The sequence below is a fragment of the Macaca thibetana genome, chromosome 4, assembly GCF_024542745.1.
Source record: "Macaca thibetana thibetana isolate TM-01 chromosome 4, ASM2454274v1, whole genome shotgun sequence".
In the NCBI taxonomy this organism is placed as follows: Eukaryota; Metazoa; Chordata; class Mammalia; order Primates; family Cercopithecidae; genus Macaca; species Macaca thibetana.
The window spans coordinates 86,650,189-86,667,743 of NC_065581.1; the positions used below are offsets into that span (position 1 = coordinate 86,650,189).

At 41.5% G+C, this 17,555-nt stretch overlaps 1 protein-coding gene across 2 annotated transcripts in view; it reads right to left on the reverse strand.

Annotated features, from left to right (window-relative positions):
- MDN1 (midasin AAA ATPase 1) overlaps nt 1-17,555 on the reverse strand; it is a 186,687-nt gene that overhangs the window by 12,087 nt on the left and 157,045 nt on the right. For both annotated transcript variants that reach the window (XM_050789524.1, XM_050789523.1), the window contains exons 83-92: nt 16,608-16,769; nt 13,748-13,885; nt 9,932-10,073; nt 8,211-8,386; nt 7,505-7,657; nt 6,860-7,007; nt 4,052-4,368; nt 3,651-3,815; nt 1,825-1,926; nt 915-1,119 (exon numbers count right to left, since the gene is read on the reverse strand). In XM_050789524.1, coding sequence (XP_050645481.1) covers nt 915-1,119; nt 1,825-1,926; nt 3,651-3,815; nt 4,052-4,368; nt 6,860-7,007; nt 7,505-7,657; nt 8,211-8,386; nt 9,932-10,073; nt 13,748-13,885; nt 16,608-16,769 — 1,708 coding nt within the window. The remainder of the gene's footprint in view (nt 1-914; nt 1,120-1,824; nt 1,927-3,650; nt 3,816-4,051; nt 4,369-6,859; nt 7,008-7,504; nt 7,658-8,210; nt 8,387-9,931; nt 10,074-13,747; nt 13,886-16,607; nt 16,770-17,555) is intronic.

The window sequence follows — 17,555 nt, forward strand, 5'->3', positions numbered from 1 at the left end:
CAAAATGCTACTGATGCAAGTCGTGCCACTGACCAGCTATGTGGCTTGGAGACTTGTCTGTGCCCAAGATTTCCTATTGACCTACTGACATAATGAACTGCCTGTTCCCTACCTCCTACAGAAATTATGAGGATATAGTGAAACTATACATGTGACCACAAAAATAGGGTGTTTAACTGGGCTACAGGGTGACTCTAACAATAATTTATTATATATTTTCAAATGACTAAAAGAACAGATCTGAATGTTCCCACACAAAGAAATGATAAATGTTTGAGGTGGTAGATGTTCTAATTATCTTGACTTGATCATTAAACATTGTATACATGTAGCAAAACATCACACTGTACCCCACAAATTATGTATCATTATTGTAGGTCAATTAAAAATAATAAAAAGAAGTAGAAAACAAGGCACAGGAAGACAAACATGGGAATAGGAATCCCAGCATTGTGATCTTGGATGAGTTCTTAAACCACTTGGCCTCAGTGTCCTTACCTATACAACAGAGATGCTCTGGCTCATAGGATTATTTGAGGAAGTTTGTGATCATGCAGCAAAGGCTCAGGAAAGTTTTTTGGCACCAAGCAAAAGCTCAATACATTGACTAAGAAGAAAGAAATGTCCAGTACTAAGAAACCCTGATATCAGGGTTTAGATGTGGCCAACTGTTATTTTTAACTATTATATTTAAGGATATTTAAAGGGTTTATACTAAACCAAGATCTTAATCATCTTCACTTGGTTACAGATCCCTTTGTACCAAAAATAAACTCTATTTCTGCACATTTCTTATGTTTACAAAGCCATTTCCTTTCTCCCCTGATACAAATGTGTACTATTAGCTGCCAAGCACAGTCACACAGCACAAGCTCTTACAGTGGACAAAGGCAGCAGTTTTCCCAGGACCATACCATAGGTCTGTGCATCGTATGCGTCGCTGCCTTGTTTAATGTGCTCAAATGCATCTGCATCCTCCACCTGGGCCTGGGGCTGCTGAGCTGGCCCCTGCTCGGCGTGGCTGTCCGTATCCACAGTCCTCAGCCTCTTGTGCACACGCTCATTGTGATCACCCATGGAACGTTCATTATCAGCCTGCCCAGGTTTCCTCTTAAAACTCTGTGAGAAATACAAAGATATTCATCAGAGCCTTGCCTGTCATGACAAAAGGACTCAAAATAAACATAATATCCATCTATAGGGGACAGGATAAGTAAATCAGGTGTAGCCATACAAGAATGGAATTCAATACAGCTATTACAAAGAATAGGAGCTCTATATACTTATATAGAACAATCTATGATATCTAAAATGAAGGCAAAGAAACACACTTTCACACATCCATATATGCAGAAAGTATCTCTGAAAGAAGAAAGAATTGGTAATACCAATTTGCTCTGAGGAGGGTCCCTTGGGAACAGGAATAGGCTATAGGCTTTTTAGGGGATTGGTTTTTTACACTAATTTTGCATCATGTGAATAAATTATACCCTACTTAAAAAACTGACTCTTAAAAAAGCAAAAGCCTATGGACAATGAAAAGAGTGAGATGGTTGGTGCTGGACAGCAGCACAGAGCACTTGGCTCTTAAGACTTCATGGCCGGAATCAGGGGTCGGAGAGAGACACAGGCAGGGAAGAAGCCCAGTGACGGGATCCCACTGGGTAAACCCCATGGTCCTGGTCTGCTCACCAAGGCTGCTATAATATCTGATGGGATAGCAAAAGCAGGAGTATAGCTTTTTTTTTTTTTAAAGCACTACATTTGGAACATCTTTTTCTACATGCTGCCTTCACCTAAGTTTAGCTGAGGAGTGATAGAAACCTGTGTGTTTTTCCTGGTGTGCTTCTGGGATGTCAACTGGGCAATGAAATTTGATTCATGGCCTTCTGCCTGGTTTGCATCTGCGGCTCCACTTCCATGTTCCTAGGAAATCCAAGCCATAAAAGAATGAGGTGAAAGAAGCTATTACAAGTCCCTGGTTACTGTGCTGCATTGAATACAACTTCTCTCACTGCTATTCTTTATTCTCAGTCATATAATCACTCCTGCCTACCTGCCAGCTCTGGAACTCATTGTAACTAAGGCCTGGCCTACAGGCAGAAACAGGAGTGTCTAGGTACAGACCTTATGTTACCCTCTCAGGGGCCTTTGTAAGGCTGCTTAGTTCTTTGCAGGAGTATTATGTCTCACTCCAAAGGCAGGACAGACCTCAAATAGAAACCAGGCTTCATCATCAACCAGCTAGGTACACTTGAGGTTGTCATTTAACTTTACTGAGGTGTATTTTTCTCAAATATACAATGAAGAAAAGAGTACAATATCATCTATCTCATGGGGACATAGTGAGGACTTGCTGAAGTAATGAAAATGCTTAGCACCTAATGGGTGCTCAATGAATAACTGTGGTGGTGGCTGTGTGGTAGTCATAGGGTATAAGCAATATAAATGGTTGTTATTGTCAGTAAGAACTAGGACTCAAAGAGACTAAAGTTATCCAGAATCACCACTGTAACCAGCAGGTCCTGTGTTGACATTCCAGGTTCTTTCCATAGCACCCAGCAACCTGAATTGTGGCCATATCAGAACACATCACCACCAGATCCAAGAATGAAAAAGTTATTTGCTTTTTAAATTAAACATTTAGAAACCTGATGATAAGAAAGGAAAAGAAAAACACCGTTAAAGGTATACATTGCCTGAAGTCTAAATTCCATTTGCTTCCTGGAGAGCTTTCTGAAAAACACGAACCTGATTCTCCCATCTAGAGCTATCAGTCTAACAACTTTTTCTTATTATGCACACCACTTAAATACACCCGATATTCCAGGGTTTGTCCTGGGAGGCATATAAAAATAAGTATCAGTCATGCCCCCACACAACAACGTTTCAGTCGAGGAAAGACTGCATGTACACTGGTGGTCCCATAAGATAATAACACGCTTTCACTATATCTTTTCCATGTTTAGATTCACAAATACTTACATTGTGTTACAACTGCCTGCAGTATTCAGTACAGTAACACACTGTACAGGTTTGCAGCCTAGGGGCAATTGGCTTTACCATCGAGGTTTGTGTAAGTACACTCTATGGTGTTTGCACAATGACAAAATTGCCGAATGAGGCATTTTTCAGAATGTATCTCTGTCTTTAAAAAAATAATTGTTCAGTCACACGTTGCTTAAAGAATGAGATGTGGGCCGGGCGCAGTGGCTCAAGCCTGTAATCCCAGCACTTTGGGAGGCCGAGATGGGCGAATCACAAGGTCAGGAGATCGAGACCATCCTGGCTAACACAGTGAAACCCTGTCTCTACTAAAAAATACAAAAAACTAGCCGGGCGAGGTGGCGGGTGCCTGTAGTCCCAGCTACTCAGGAGGCTGAAGCAGAAGAATGGCGTAAACCCGGGAGGTGGAGCTTGCAGTGAGCTGAGATCGCGCCACTGCACTCCAGCCTGGGCGACAGAGCGAGACTCCATCTCAAAAAAAAAAAAAAAAAAGAATGAGATGTGATCTGTTAGATGTCAACAACAAAACAAACAACAAAATAACGACACATAAACCAACTAATGCTACACAGAATGTGATGTCAGACAGGGAGAAGAGACCCTACTAAGAGGCAGCTGGTGGCTGCAGTGAAACCATTGATCACCTCTTTCCCCTGCTCCTTCTCTGGTGCGGCCCCAGCCAGCTCCACGGCCTGTGTGCTTTGCATGTTCTCCACACCAGTCTGCCCACAGGAGGCATGCTCCTTCCTCTCCAAAACCTCTGGCACCTGCTCCTCTGTATCAGAGTCCTCCCGTTCTTCTTCCTGCTTCTGCAGAGAAATCAAACACGGCATTAAATGCTCTAGGAGAACAGCATAAGGTGGGAGACCCTGCAACAAGCAGGCTTCCCCACTCCTCAGCGAGGGTCTTAAAACAGAAACCTAGAACTCCTTGGAAGTGCCACATGTTGATGGAGGAGTATCCTAAAAGGGATTCTAAGGGGAATAAGGTGACTTCTCCTCCTCCTCATTATTTTTAATGAAAAAAGCCAGACATCCCATGATACCTGGGGCTGGAAACCTTGGTCAGCAGGGCCATTCTCTCCACCTTCTTCGTCGGCATCCTTGTCTTTTTCCTCATCTTTTTCCTCCAGAGACTGCTGCTGCTCCTCGGAGTGTTCTTCAGGATGCTGAGCAGCATCCCCATCTTGATCATCAGCTCCTGTGTCCATTTCCTCCTCCCCTTTGGCCTTGTCATCTTCACTGGGGCCTTCCTCAGGCTCCTGTGGACTCTGACTTTCATTCTGGTCAGTCTCAGTCTCTCTTTCCTCAGCTTCATGACCTGCTTCTTCTGGTTTTTCTTTTATCTCCAAAGGATTCTCTTCTGTATAGATACAACAAAAAGGAACGCAGAATTTTTTAACCTTACATGATTTCTTAAGCTGGGAGCTAGTTATGCAAGTTTTGTCTTATTACAATTCTATAAACCAGCGAGTGGCAAATTGTGACCCATAGGCCAAATCTGGCCTCCACATGTTTCTATGAAGAAAGTTCTACTGGCCGGGCACAGTGGCACATGCCTATAATCCCAACACTTTGGGAGGCTGAGACGGAAGGATCGCTTGAGTTCAAGACCAGCCTGGGCATGCATCATAGTGAGACCCCATCTTTTACAAAAAATAAAAAATTAGCCAAGCATGGCGGCATGCACCTATGGTCTTAGCTACTCAGGAGGCTGAGGCAGGAGGATCACTTGAGCCCAGGAGGTCAAGGCTGCAGTGAACTATGATCACGCCCCAGTACTCCAGCCTGGGTGACAAGGCAAGACCCTGTCTCCAAAAAAAAAGAGTAAAGTTTTTACTGGAACACAGCAACATATATTGTGTTTACCCCATCCATTTTGTACTGCCTATGGCTGCTTTCACTCTACAACAGTAGAACTGAGTATTTGCAATCGAGAGCTTATGGTCTGCAAAGCCTAAAATATTTAATATCTGATGCTTTATAGAAAAAGTTTGCCTATCTTTGTTTTAAACCATATATACATACAGTTGTTTTAATAGCACATTTCATTAAAAAATAATAGCTAATCTACCCCCAAAAAACCCCCATTAACAAACAAAAAAAAAATAGGAAAATTTTAGGCCAACAATAGGAAATGACAGCTTAATGCTCAATTATTGTGAACAACTGGTGGATGTCATGATCATATACAGAAAATACAACTCACACTGAAATAGAAACCGTCTTATTTTGAAAAAGTTTTATCAAAAGAGCTTTTATATACTTTGGACACTTCAAAAATCAGTTATTAGCAAATTCTTAAAATAACTCTTACTATTTTTATTTTTATCTTTTTGAGACGGAGTCTCGCTCTTGTTGCCCAGGCTGGCGTGCAGTGGCACAATCTCGGCTCACCGCAACCTCTGCCTCCAGGGTTCAAGCGATTCTCCTGCCTCAGCCTCCAGAGTAGCCAGGATTACAGGCATGCGCCACCACACCGGGCTAATTTTGTATTTTTAGTAGAGACGGTATTGGTCCATGTTGGTCAGGCTAGTCTCGAACTCCCAACCTCAGGTGATCCGCCCGCCTTAGCCTCCCAAAGTGCTGGGATTACAGGCATGAACCACCGCACCCGGCTAATTTTTTAATTTTTTAGAGACAGAGTCTCGTTCTGTTACCCAAGCTGGAGTGCAGTGGCAACATCATGGCCCACTGTAGCCTCAACCTCCTGGGCTCAAGCGATTCTCTCACCTCAGCCTCCTGAGTAGCTGGGACTACAGGTGTGTGCCACCATGCCCAACTATTTTTTTCTTTGATAGAGACAGGGTCTTCTCACTATGTTGTTCAGGTTGGTCTCAAACCCTGAGCTCAAGTGATTCTCCCACCTTGGCTTCCCAAAGTGTTGAGAAGCCTTACAGGCATAAGCCTCTGCAACCAGCCTATTGGTTTTCTTTTTCCATTGTCTATTATTCAATTAGCAAATGATTTTAAATAATTGTTCCTTAGTTATAAAACGAGTCTGGCTATTTAAAAGCAGATAGCTTATTACATTCTCAGTGGATTTTAATTTTCTTAATTTTATGCTTTCTTGGTTATTGACTTTGTTTGCAACTAGATTCCAAAATTAATTTTTACCTAAATGGCACCTCTTATTATTCCTTTGTAACTTGCTATCTTTGTTCTAATACAGCATTATAAAAATATACATATATATATTTTAAATGGATGTTATAACTATGTAACTGACTCATTTTATCAGCAAGGCCAGCTCACATCTTTCTGTCTGATTAAGCAGCAGGAATGGGGCCCTGTTACGGGGGCACCGCCAACACAATGCTCTCAACTAATGCCAGCTGACACCCCTAAAGGACTCACTAGAGTTGAAAAATGGACGACAAAGGCACTAAATACTGTCATATGCCATGTGATTTCTCTTGGGATTAGTCTTGTTCCCCACTGCATGTGACAATCAATAACTAAAACCATCATTTCCCTAAAAAGCTATAACCGGACTCCATGACAGCTTGGTATACCTAGACTGCACAGTGTTTACACCATCCCATGAGATGGGACACACAGTAATGGCTGTGAAGAGACAGTGCTGTGTATGAAGCACCACCAGGGCATAGCAGTGCCAAAAGTGATAATAGGACGTGACAGTAGTTTGAGAAACACCTACTGGTTGATGAGCTCTAGGGATAATCACATGAGAAATATTACAAAGGAAAGGCAAACCATTTTCTCAAACTGGGATTGAGCCAACCAAACATGATTTATCACCTGGCCATGATACTGAGCTAGCTCTCAAAAGAGAAATCAGTTACTGTTCAGTAGTGAGTTCTAACTGGTCTCTTTGTTTCTGAAAGACGCACCTTCTCCTTCTTCATTGTCGGTGTCCTCACCACCATTCTTGTCTTCACTGTCGAGGTTCAAGTCATCCGGAAGGTCCAAGGCCTCGGGTTCTGGCAGCTTTTCCTGATTGCCATGGTAAGGGTCCACCTCATTTTCATCATATTCCCTCTTTGGGACAATGGAGACAACGGGGATAAAATAAAAATACCATTGTTTTTAAAAGTAGAATTCCCATAAAATCAGCTCTAAGTATTTATACTGTGAGAGAATACAGTATCTATTCCCTAAAATTATCTGCACACATTAGTATTTTATTTTTAGACCCTTCATGTTGGAATCTCAGATTTCACTTTCTGTGCGGTTCTCCAAGGACAAGTGGTGCTATGTTACTCAATCTCAAAGAAACTTACAAGAAGAAATAAGAAGGGATCACAGGTTTTAGCTTCTGATCTATAGCATAAGCCCAAACAACATGTGTACTACCCTGTCAGGAACCAACAGTTAGATATTTTATGTCCCGTTAAGAGCCTCTGTTGCATATTCTTTTATGAGGTAATGGGGGAGCAGTCAACAAATAGGGGAAAAAATGTGTCGAGACACCTCGAGAACTATACAGTTCAAGAGCCTTGAGTCAAGAGAGCAGATCAGTTTCAAATCTTCATTACCTCATCTATTTGTTCATTAATTTTGTCTTCACCTTCTCCACCATCATCAGCTTCTGATTCTTCCTTTTCTTCCTTCTTATCTTTCTGGCTTTTATCTTTGTTTGAATTGCCACTATCCAAGTTGTCATCTTTAGCAACAAGTTCAGAATCTTCCTAAATGTCAGAGGAAGAAAAAACAATCATCACACTCAATTCCAGAAACTGTTTCTGCATTAGTTGACTTTTAGACATGCATAATTTCTGCCTACTGGACCTACCCCATGGATGGCTGATGAAGTGCCATCCATGACGTAGAGAAAACAATGCAGGTCTCCATGATGGCAGCAATATTATTAGGTGTGTGAATAGTGGGGTGAGTTGGATAATTCATTGTATCACCCTGGGCTGTTGCAGTGTTACACTCAGCCCTGTAGTTCTCCCAAGCTGTGAGCTGGAAAAATTCAGTGGCCTATAGGAGAATCAGCTTAGAACATCTACACAGGGTCTTGTTCATCCTCCTCCATAACACATGGGATGACTCAGCTCAAGCTACTCTTAGCTCTGAATGTAATCAATGAGATAGGATAGAAAAAAGAAAAAGAGGAATGGAAAAAAGAGAACAAAAACAAATACAGAAAAAGAAGAGAAGTAAATAACAGAGAATGCTAGGTGGTAGGCAGATTACCTCCTCTCAGTTTGTTTGGAAGAGGGGAAATCTTTTAATTACCTCATCCATTCCTGGTCCTGTTTCTTCAGTTTTATTGTCTTCTTCCTCCTCATCTTCCTCCTCATCGTCATCACCCCAAAGCCTCTCATCTAGTTTGTCAGCTTCCTCACCATTGAGATCGCCCATCTGTTTATCCAGGTCTCCGCCCTCACTATCTGATTTCTCATCATCCTCTTCTGAAAGGGAAGGCACTGAGCTTAGTTAGGCAGATCTCCAAACTGACCCAGTCATGTGTATGTAAGAGGGGTGTGGACCCGATTCCCTGGCAAGGGACCCACCAGGGATTGACTGCCTTTTTCTATAGAACACATCCTCCAGGTGGAGGCCTTTAGATCTACTGACACAGACATAGTCTTACTGTGTTTTGCCAAGTGGAGGCACAAGGAAGCCTATAATGTGTGAACAGATGGTAAAATGAGTAAGGAAATACCTACGAGGATGTCTAGTTTTGGTGCTGGGACATTATGGGACTCAGCAACCTGAGTTTTGTGTCTGAAATGATGGGGTTGGACTAGGTGGTTTCCATGGGTCCTCCCCATCTTCAATATACTGCTATGATATTTTCCAACATCTAAAATCAGGTCTCAATCAGAATTGTCGTCATTTGTCTTTGCACAGGGTCTACTTTGCAAAAGGTCATATCCTATGTGCCTTAGGCCAACTGCCACAAAGGTCAACTTTCATTTCTGCAAGATACTCATTTTAGAATAAGACACAGTATCTCAAATTGGACAGAAATTTGGGGCAAGGGCTGAATTATGGTACAAACATATGTGACAGATGACGATGTACTTTAAAAAAATCAAATTCTCAAATAATTTTTAATGACAGGGAGAATTTTCTTAAGATGTTAAATGAAAAAAGCAGGCCCAACGCGGTGGCTCATGCCTGTAATTCCAGCACTTTGGGAGGCTGAGGTGGGCAGATCACGAGGTCAGGAGATCGAGACCATCCTGGCTAACACGGTGAAACCCTGTCTTTACTAAAAACACACACACACACACACACACAAAAATTAGCCGGGCGTGGTGGTGGGCACCTGTAGTCCCAGCTACTTAGGAGGCTGAGGCAGGAGAATGGCGTGAACCTAGGAGGCAGAGTTTGCAGTGAGCCGAGATTGTGCCACTGCACTCCAGCCTGCGGGACAGAGCGAGACTCCGTCTCAAAAAAAAAAAAAAAAAAAAAAAAAAAAGCAGACTACAGAACTGTATATGGTCTGTGTGTGTGTATACATGCAATAAATGGAAAGAAATATACCACAATTTACTAAGTGCTATGGGTGGTAGGCCTAAGGGGGGATCTATTTCTTTTCTACATTTTTGTTCCAAATCATCTACAACAAACATCTACTATTTTTCTGATTAGGAATAAAAGGTATTTTAAACACTACAGAACAATTTGCCTTTTGTTGAGAGCCCAGCTCCATTAGGGATCATCTCCTTTCAGGCTTCCCTGAAGGACACTACTGAGCCACTGCATCTAACACATGAGGCAGCTAGAACATCAGTCAATGTGAGAAGAATCTATGAGAGACCAGGGACTTCTGCCTCAGTGGAGGTGGTGACAGCACATGCAGTTGCTGAGGTTTTCATTTGCAGTTAAGCACAGTAACCAACTTATTTCAAAAGATTATATTAGGTTCCTTATTAGAAACATGGAATTTCCTGGATAAAATATTTATGCTTTCAAAAACAAGAATGAAGTGACAGATAATCTGAAACCTTGTTCTTCAAGCTCCCCATCATGCATTTTCCCGTCAAAGTCTTCTGACATCTCAATGGCATTATCCTCGCCCTTAATATCAGATTTTGAATCAGGATCCTCTTTGTCTTTTTCTTGACCCTTCTGAAATGTATCTTCCACCTACATAAAAAAGTATTACAGTAAACATAATAAATGAAACTTTACCAATGTTTGCTTCAGCTCTGAGATATAAATGCCAACGTTAATGGTGTAAAAATATATTTGGGAGAGGAAAAAAAAAAAGAAACAACAGAGACAGCCACATGGAATTTGTAAAATTTCTGGAGTTAGTTTCCACTTATTGTAATCAGAGAGTATAGAATTTTGTTCAGGTTTTCTTATTGGGAATTGTAAAAATAGTCCCAGAGACATTTGCAAGAATATATATTCTTTGTAGGATAAAAAGTTCATCAATCTTTTATTATCCAATTCTTTAATACTATTTTTGTCACTATGACTGCTGAAAGACAGTGGCCCAAGATAATCTTGTTCATTCTTCCTTGGTTTATATATTTCTTTTATAAAAAATTATTTTTTGTTTTTAGACAGGGTCTCACTATGTTGCCCAGCCTGGAGTGCAGTGGCACAACCACGGCTAACTGCAGCCTCAACCTCCTGGGATCAAGCAATCCTCTGCCTCAGCCTCCCCAGTAGCTGGGACCACAGGGACATACAACCACACCTGGCTAACTTTTTATTTTTTGCTAGAGACGTGGCCTTGACATGTTGCCCAGGTTGGTCTCGACTCCTGGGCACAAGCAATTCTCCTGCCTTAGCCTCCCAAAGTGGTGGGATTACAGGTGTGAGCAACTGAGCCCAGGCTAATTTATATGTTTCTATATAATTGATGTGATATTTGGGGCAAAAAGTTTTGTGATTGTTACCTCTTTCATTATGGTTGATTTTTGAAAGTTCTTTTTAAGGCTGGGCACATTAGCTCATGCCTGTAATCCCAGTACTTTGGGAGACCGAGGCGGGTGGATCACAAGGTCAGGAGTTCGAGACCAGTCTGGCCAAGATGGTGAAACAGTGTCTCTACTAAAAATACAAAAATGAGCAAGGCATGGTGGTGGGGGCCTGTAATCCCAGCTACTCAGGAGGCTGAGGCAGGATAACTACTTGAACCCAGGAGGTAGAGGTTGTGGCGAGCTGAGATCACTGCACTCTAGCCTGGGTGACAGAGCAAGACTCCGTTTCAAAAAAACAAAAAAACAAACAAAAAAAAAAAACGAAGTCCTTTTTAAAATACAAAAGTCATGGCCAGGCATGGTGGCTCACGCCTATAATCCCAGCACTTTGGGAGGCTGAGGCGGGCAGATCACTTGAGGGGTCAGGAGTTTGAGAACAGCTTAGCCAACATGGCAAAACCCTGTCTCTACTAAAAATACAAAAACTACCCTGGCGTTGTGGCGTGTGCCTGTAATCCCAGCTACCTGGGAGACTGTGGCATGAGAATCGCTTGAACCCGGGAGCCGAGACTACGCCACTACACTCCATCCTGGGGGACAGAGCAAGACTCTGTCTCCAAAATAAAATAAAAACAAGTTTCCCCGTAACACCTCCATCCTCGAAGCCTCTCAAAGAATGACTACCAATAACATTCTAGTGAACCTTTGACTTTTTTCTATGAATACACCAACATATACTTAGTGATACAGGTGATAGCTATCAATACCTGCCTCCCAACATCTTTTTAAACAAAAAAGAGATCATGCTTTACAGACTGTTATGCAATCTGCTTTTTTCATTTTTATTTTTCTGAAACAAGCTCTTGCTCTATCATCCAGGCTGGAGTGCAATGGTGCGATCTTGGCCCACTGCAACCTCCACCTCCCAGGTTCAGGCGATTCTCCTGCATCAGCCTCCTGAGCAGCTGGGATTACAGGTGCATGTCACCACACCCACCTAATTTTTGTATTTTTAGTAGAGACAGAGTTTTGCCATGTTGGCCAGGCTGGGTTTTGTTTTGTTTTAATTTTATAGAGACAGTGTCTCCCTATGTTGCCCAGGCTGGTCTTGAACTCCTGGCCTCAAGGGATCCTCCTGCCTTGGACTCCCAAAGTACTAGGAATCCAGGCGTGAGCCACCACACCCAGACTGTAAAACACATCTTTTCTTAAAAACATCTCAGCCAGGTGTGGTGGCTCATGCCTGTCATCCTAACTACTCAAGAGGCTAATACAAGAGGACTCCTTGAGTCCAAGAGTTCATGGCTGCAGTGAGCTATGATTATAGAACTGTACTCCAGCCTGGGCAAGACAGCAAGACCTCATCTCTTAAAGAAATAAGATCCTTAGGTTATTTTCATGTTGATACATACAAAACCATCTCATTCTGCTTCATTCATACTTTTACCATTGTTCTGCATGGATGGTGCCATAATTCTTTTCTGATGAATATTTGGATTGTTTCACAATTTTCACCATATAAATAATGCTATAGTAAATATCCATGTGCAGACATATATACACACTCATATACCTATTTATCTTTGACACTAGCATTTCTATAAGAAAACATGGAATTTGGGGGTCAATGAATACACATAATTTAAAATTCAGCAGACACTACCAAATTGTTCTGGAAGCTTTGTAATCCACGTAACGTTTTTTGCATGAACTGTACTTTTCTATTAGGTTTGCATTTTTTTTTTTGACTTTTTTTCTATTAGAAAAGTAGTATACAGTGATTAAGTCAGACTTGAGAAATACAGAAAGGCCAAAATAACAAAGCCATTATCTAAGGATAATATAGGTCCAAAAAAAAAAGTTAGAGCTCCATAACATAAATACTAGCATTATTCTTTTGGCTTTTAATTTCTTTTCAGTTTTCTCTGCCAAGGAAGAGAGGGAATTTGAATTGGTTTTCTCCTTTATTTTTAATAACTATAAAATTACCTTAAATACAAGTTTCTGATCTGATTTAACTTAGAATGTAAGTGATACACCCAACACACACAAATCACTCCCAAATGAGACGGGCATTTTAAAAATCCATGCAGTGTAACAATCTTAGTCCACAACATCTGAATAGTTCAGAAGGTTGCTTGACTCCAACCAAAAACGATACAGATTTTTTAAAACTCTCTATGCCTAAAAGATATACAACAGCAAAACCTATTAACAGCAAATTTTGGCATTATTGTTTAATGCAATTATCACTTAAGATAGGCCTTTTATGCTTAAAAATACTATCAAAAATACTCTAGGCCGGGCGCGGTGGCTCAAGCCTGTAATCCCAGCACTTTGGGAGGCCGAGACGGGCGGATCACGAGGTCAGGAGATCGAGACCATCCTGGCTAACACGGTGAAACCCCGTCTCTACTAAAAAATACAAAAAACTAGCCGAGCGAGGTGGCGGGCGCCTGTAGTCCCAGCTACTTGGGAGGCTGAGGCAGGAGAATGGCGTAAACCCGGGAGGCGGAGCTTGCAGTGAGCTGAGATCCGGCCACTGCACTCCAGCCCAGGCGACAGAGCGAGACTCCGTCTCAAAAAAAAAAAAAAAAAAAAAAAACTCTAGAAAATTTCAGCAAATATCTGCCCATTAAAAAAAAAAAAAAAAGTAAAAATCATTTCCTCCCTAATTATAGCCACAACCAATGACGGAGTTGCCAGGTTCCTTCCTGTGGATTTTAGGCTTTTTATTTACACCCACAGCCCAAGCACCAATATATCTAGGGCTCTGTAGATCACACATTAAAAACAGCCTAGTAAAAACCATTTTTATGTGTAACTTACATATTGAAAAGAAAGAGAGTGATCTTCTGTCAACTGTATACCCATGTGAAAACGTACCTGTTCTTCATTTTCTATCTGGTCACTCACATCCTTCATGCCCTCGCCTTCTCCAATTCCACCTCCCTCATAGTCATGGAACTCAGTTGCTCCCTCTCCAGCTGAATCTTCCATAAATTCTTTGGGCAAGCAAAATCCCTTAGAAAAAAGAAAAAGGAAGTGAACAATTAGGCACAAAAGCAATTTTAAAAGGGGATTTTCATTCTTGCCACAGGAAAACAATTTAAACACATACTGAATTCTTTTTCTAGCTCATTATCTTAAATTTGCTGGAAGTGCAGTAGACTTCTGACATTCTTTTCCTCTTTGGTGCTAACAGTTATGCAGTTTTACAGCTTGACATCAGATTTAACATAGGACTTGACTTTGTAGAAGCTACTGGCATGTGGTCATTTGTCACTTTGCCAAGACAAAAACCTAAATGAAGTATACTAGAAGGACAGTATTTAGGAAAAAGTCCTTGAGCAATAGAAGAACAGGCTCTGGAGAGAACACAGTCAGACACAGAAATGTTGAAAAAAACTATTTTATACAGGAAAATAACCTGAGAAGAATACTAGCCCGCTGGGCAGAAGTAAAAAGAAAAAGTAGTGACTGTCAATCAGAAATTTTAATTTTGTAAGAGAAAATATATACTATGAAGATATTTGTAAATCTGAGGATGAGAATGCACAAAAAAATAAGCTGCTAATTAGCAAGGAATTAAGATCCAAAAACCAGTAAACACTAATTATGACTTGGTTACACAGAAACAGCTTCCTGTGGATCAAGAGCTTTAATTACAACCTATATCTATTATCTTAGTACTGTCTAACCTACTTTCAAGTTCCCTTGGAACTACTCAGAAGAGATATGAATACAAATTGCATACTTAGAAAAATTTTTAAAAAGGCAAACCCACTTTTAGGACATATATTCTCAGAATGTTGACTGGAAAATACAGTTTGGCTTACTTGCTTGATTTTCCCGTTGAACTACATTATTCAAATGAGAAACATTCAGAGACAGATGAATAAGACCACACAGGAGGGAGTTTCAGATGCCCTTACCAGAGTATATTACTGCAGTTGCTACGTCTGGGATAGCCACAGGGCTCCCAACATTCTACACATAGCAGAACCATTCCTACCCACAAACAAAGGTTTGAAAGGCCAAAGTCATTCTACAGCCTGTCAGACAAAAGCTACAGTGCAAATGGACAAATCTAGCTGAGCCAAATCTCAAGGCACCCATGCCATACATTTTCCTGCCACTGTCTTTAGCATACAGTGTTTTCTCCAAGAAGCAATGGAATGTTAAGACTAGCTTGGTGCCCACCAGAGGGGGAGAAACCTGAGACTCATTCTTTTACTTGTTATTACTACAGATAAACATTTTTATCCTCTTGATACAAGGCATTAGGCTTGGCTTCCACTTTTTAACTCTTTCCAGTATTTCAGAGACTCAGAACTAAGAACTCTTAATTGTTTATAAGAAATCTAGACCCCATCTTCAGTTTGTAAATTCGTATCTTCCTCAAGTACATCTCATCTGTATTTAGCTTGGAGAAAATCTTAGAATGCTAAGGAAGAAGAAAAACAAAATTTATATACTCAAATGCAGGTGGTTCTCACAAAAATGCATACAAGTGTAGGCAGATCTCATTTTACAAATGAGGAAACTGAGGCTTGGTGAGGTTAAGAGAGACTGAGAGCTGGACACCTCTATGACTAGACCTGCCCACACCATGTTGCTATTAGATTTCACTGTCTGCTGCCCCTGAGTTTCAAGGGGAGGGTCTACAATCTCTACAACCTCAGTGCTTTTCACAATACTGGGTACATGCCTGAAAGAACAAATTACTTCCCTGCTAAAGAAAAAAATTGGCCGGGCACGGTGGCTCACACCTGTAATCCCAGCATTTTGGGAGGCCAAGGTGGATGGATCACGAGGTCAGGAGATCGAGACCATCCTGGCCAATGTGGTGAAACCTCCCATCTCTACTAAAAATACAAAAATTAGCCAGGCGTGGTGGCACGTGCCTGTAATCACAATTACAATTTTGGAGACTCTGTCTCCAAAAACAACAAAAAAAACCAAAACAAACAAAAAAAACCACATTTATTTATTTATTTATTTAATTTATTTATTTGAGATGGAGTTTTGCTCTTGTTGCCCAGGCTGGAGTGCAATGGCATGATTTTGGCTCACTGCAACCTCTGCTTCCCCGGGTTCAAGCAATTCTCCTGTCTCAGCCTCCCGAGTAGCTGGGATTATAGACACATGCCACCACGCCCGGCTAATTTTTGTATTTTTAGTAGAGATGGAGTTTCATTGTAATATTGGTCAGGCTGGTCTTGAACTCCTGACATCAGGTGATCCACCCGCCTCAGCCTCCCAAAGTGCTGGGATTACAGGGTGACCCACCACGACAGTGGGAAAAAAACTCTAATAATAGGTCCATTATCATTTAATCACAGTTATACCTACATGGTTAAAAGAAGACTTAATAGCCTTAAGGGTTTATCCTACAACTGTAGTTCAAGAGTTAGCTGAAGAGGATTTAAATTGGGGATGGGAAGAGAAGGGTGGTAACAGAAAGCAGCAGCTTTTAAGACAGCTCTGGAGTTTAGGAAACTCATCAGTTTGGGGGATAGGGTAGGTTGGGGATAGGGGGTATCATCTGCAGGTTCCCAGACTTTAGTGGAAACAGCGTTAGCAAAAGGATGCCAGACAAAGCCCTAAATAGTCCACAGGGAGAGCAAATCACATCCTGCTATTTGTGGTGGTCCAAAATAAAACCCTATCACACCAAAGACCAATGATATGAAATTTACTTGGGTCCCTGCTGCTCATAGTGCACCACGTGAACGGTCCTTACCTTCTGGGCAAGCTCCGTAAAGACCTGGGCAAGCACAGAGAGCAGCTTTGCAGTACTACGGTGAGTTGCCAAAGACATGGTCAGGAAGAAGAGGACGAGGTCTGAGTAGCTGGAGAGGACCGGCACCAGGCGCACCAGCAAGGAACAAGATTGGCTGAAGAACTGAGATCAAAACAGAACAAAAGGCCTGCTCACACTGCTTGGCAGGTACCAGATTTCCGTTCTGGAACTAGACAGTGGTGGTAATTGCACAACATTGTGAATGTACTAAATAGTACTAATGGCAAGTTACATGTATGTGTTTGTAACCCCCATCCCACCCCAGTACACACAGTTCACTGAGATTTCTTCATTTACATATATCGTCACAAAAGTACAATCTCAAACCAATGTCTCATTTGGCTAACAATGTTGGTTTTTTAAAAATATAATGTTGGCCAGGCACAGTGGCTTATGTCTTTAATCCCAGCACTTTCGGAGGCCAAGGTGGGTAGACTGCTTGAGCCCAGGAGTTCAAGTTCATGTTGTGTGGGCAACATGGCAAAACCCCATTTCTACAAAAAATACCAAACAAAAAAACCAGATAGCCAGAACCCATCTCTATAAAACTTTAAAAATCAGCTGGGCACGGTGGTGCATGCCTATAGTGCCAGCTATTTGGGAGGCTGAGGTGGGAGGATCACCTGAGCCCAGGAGGTCAAGGCTGCAGTGAGCCATGGTCACGCCACCTCTCTCCAGCCTGGACAACAGAATGAGACCATGTCCCAAAATAAAATAAATAATAAAAATAAAATGTTTATAAATAAATTCTGCTGATTGAAAGTTAGCACTGGAGGCAATGCTACAGAATAACATACAATGTTCTGCAAAGTAAGTTGCTTCTCTGGACTTACTGCAAAGACTACAACTGCTTACTCTTCACTTATTGTAGTGGGAATGGTGTTTACA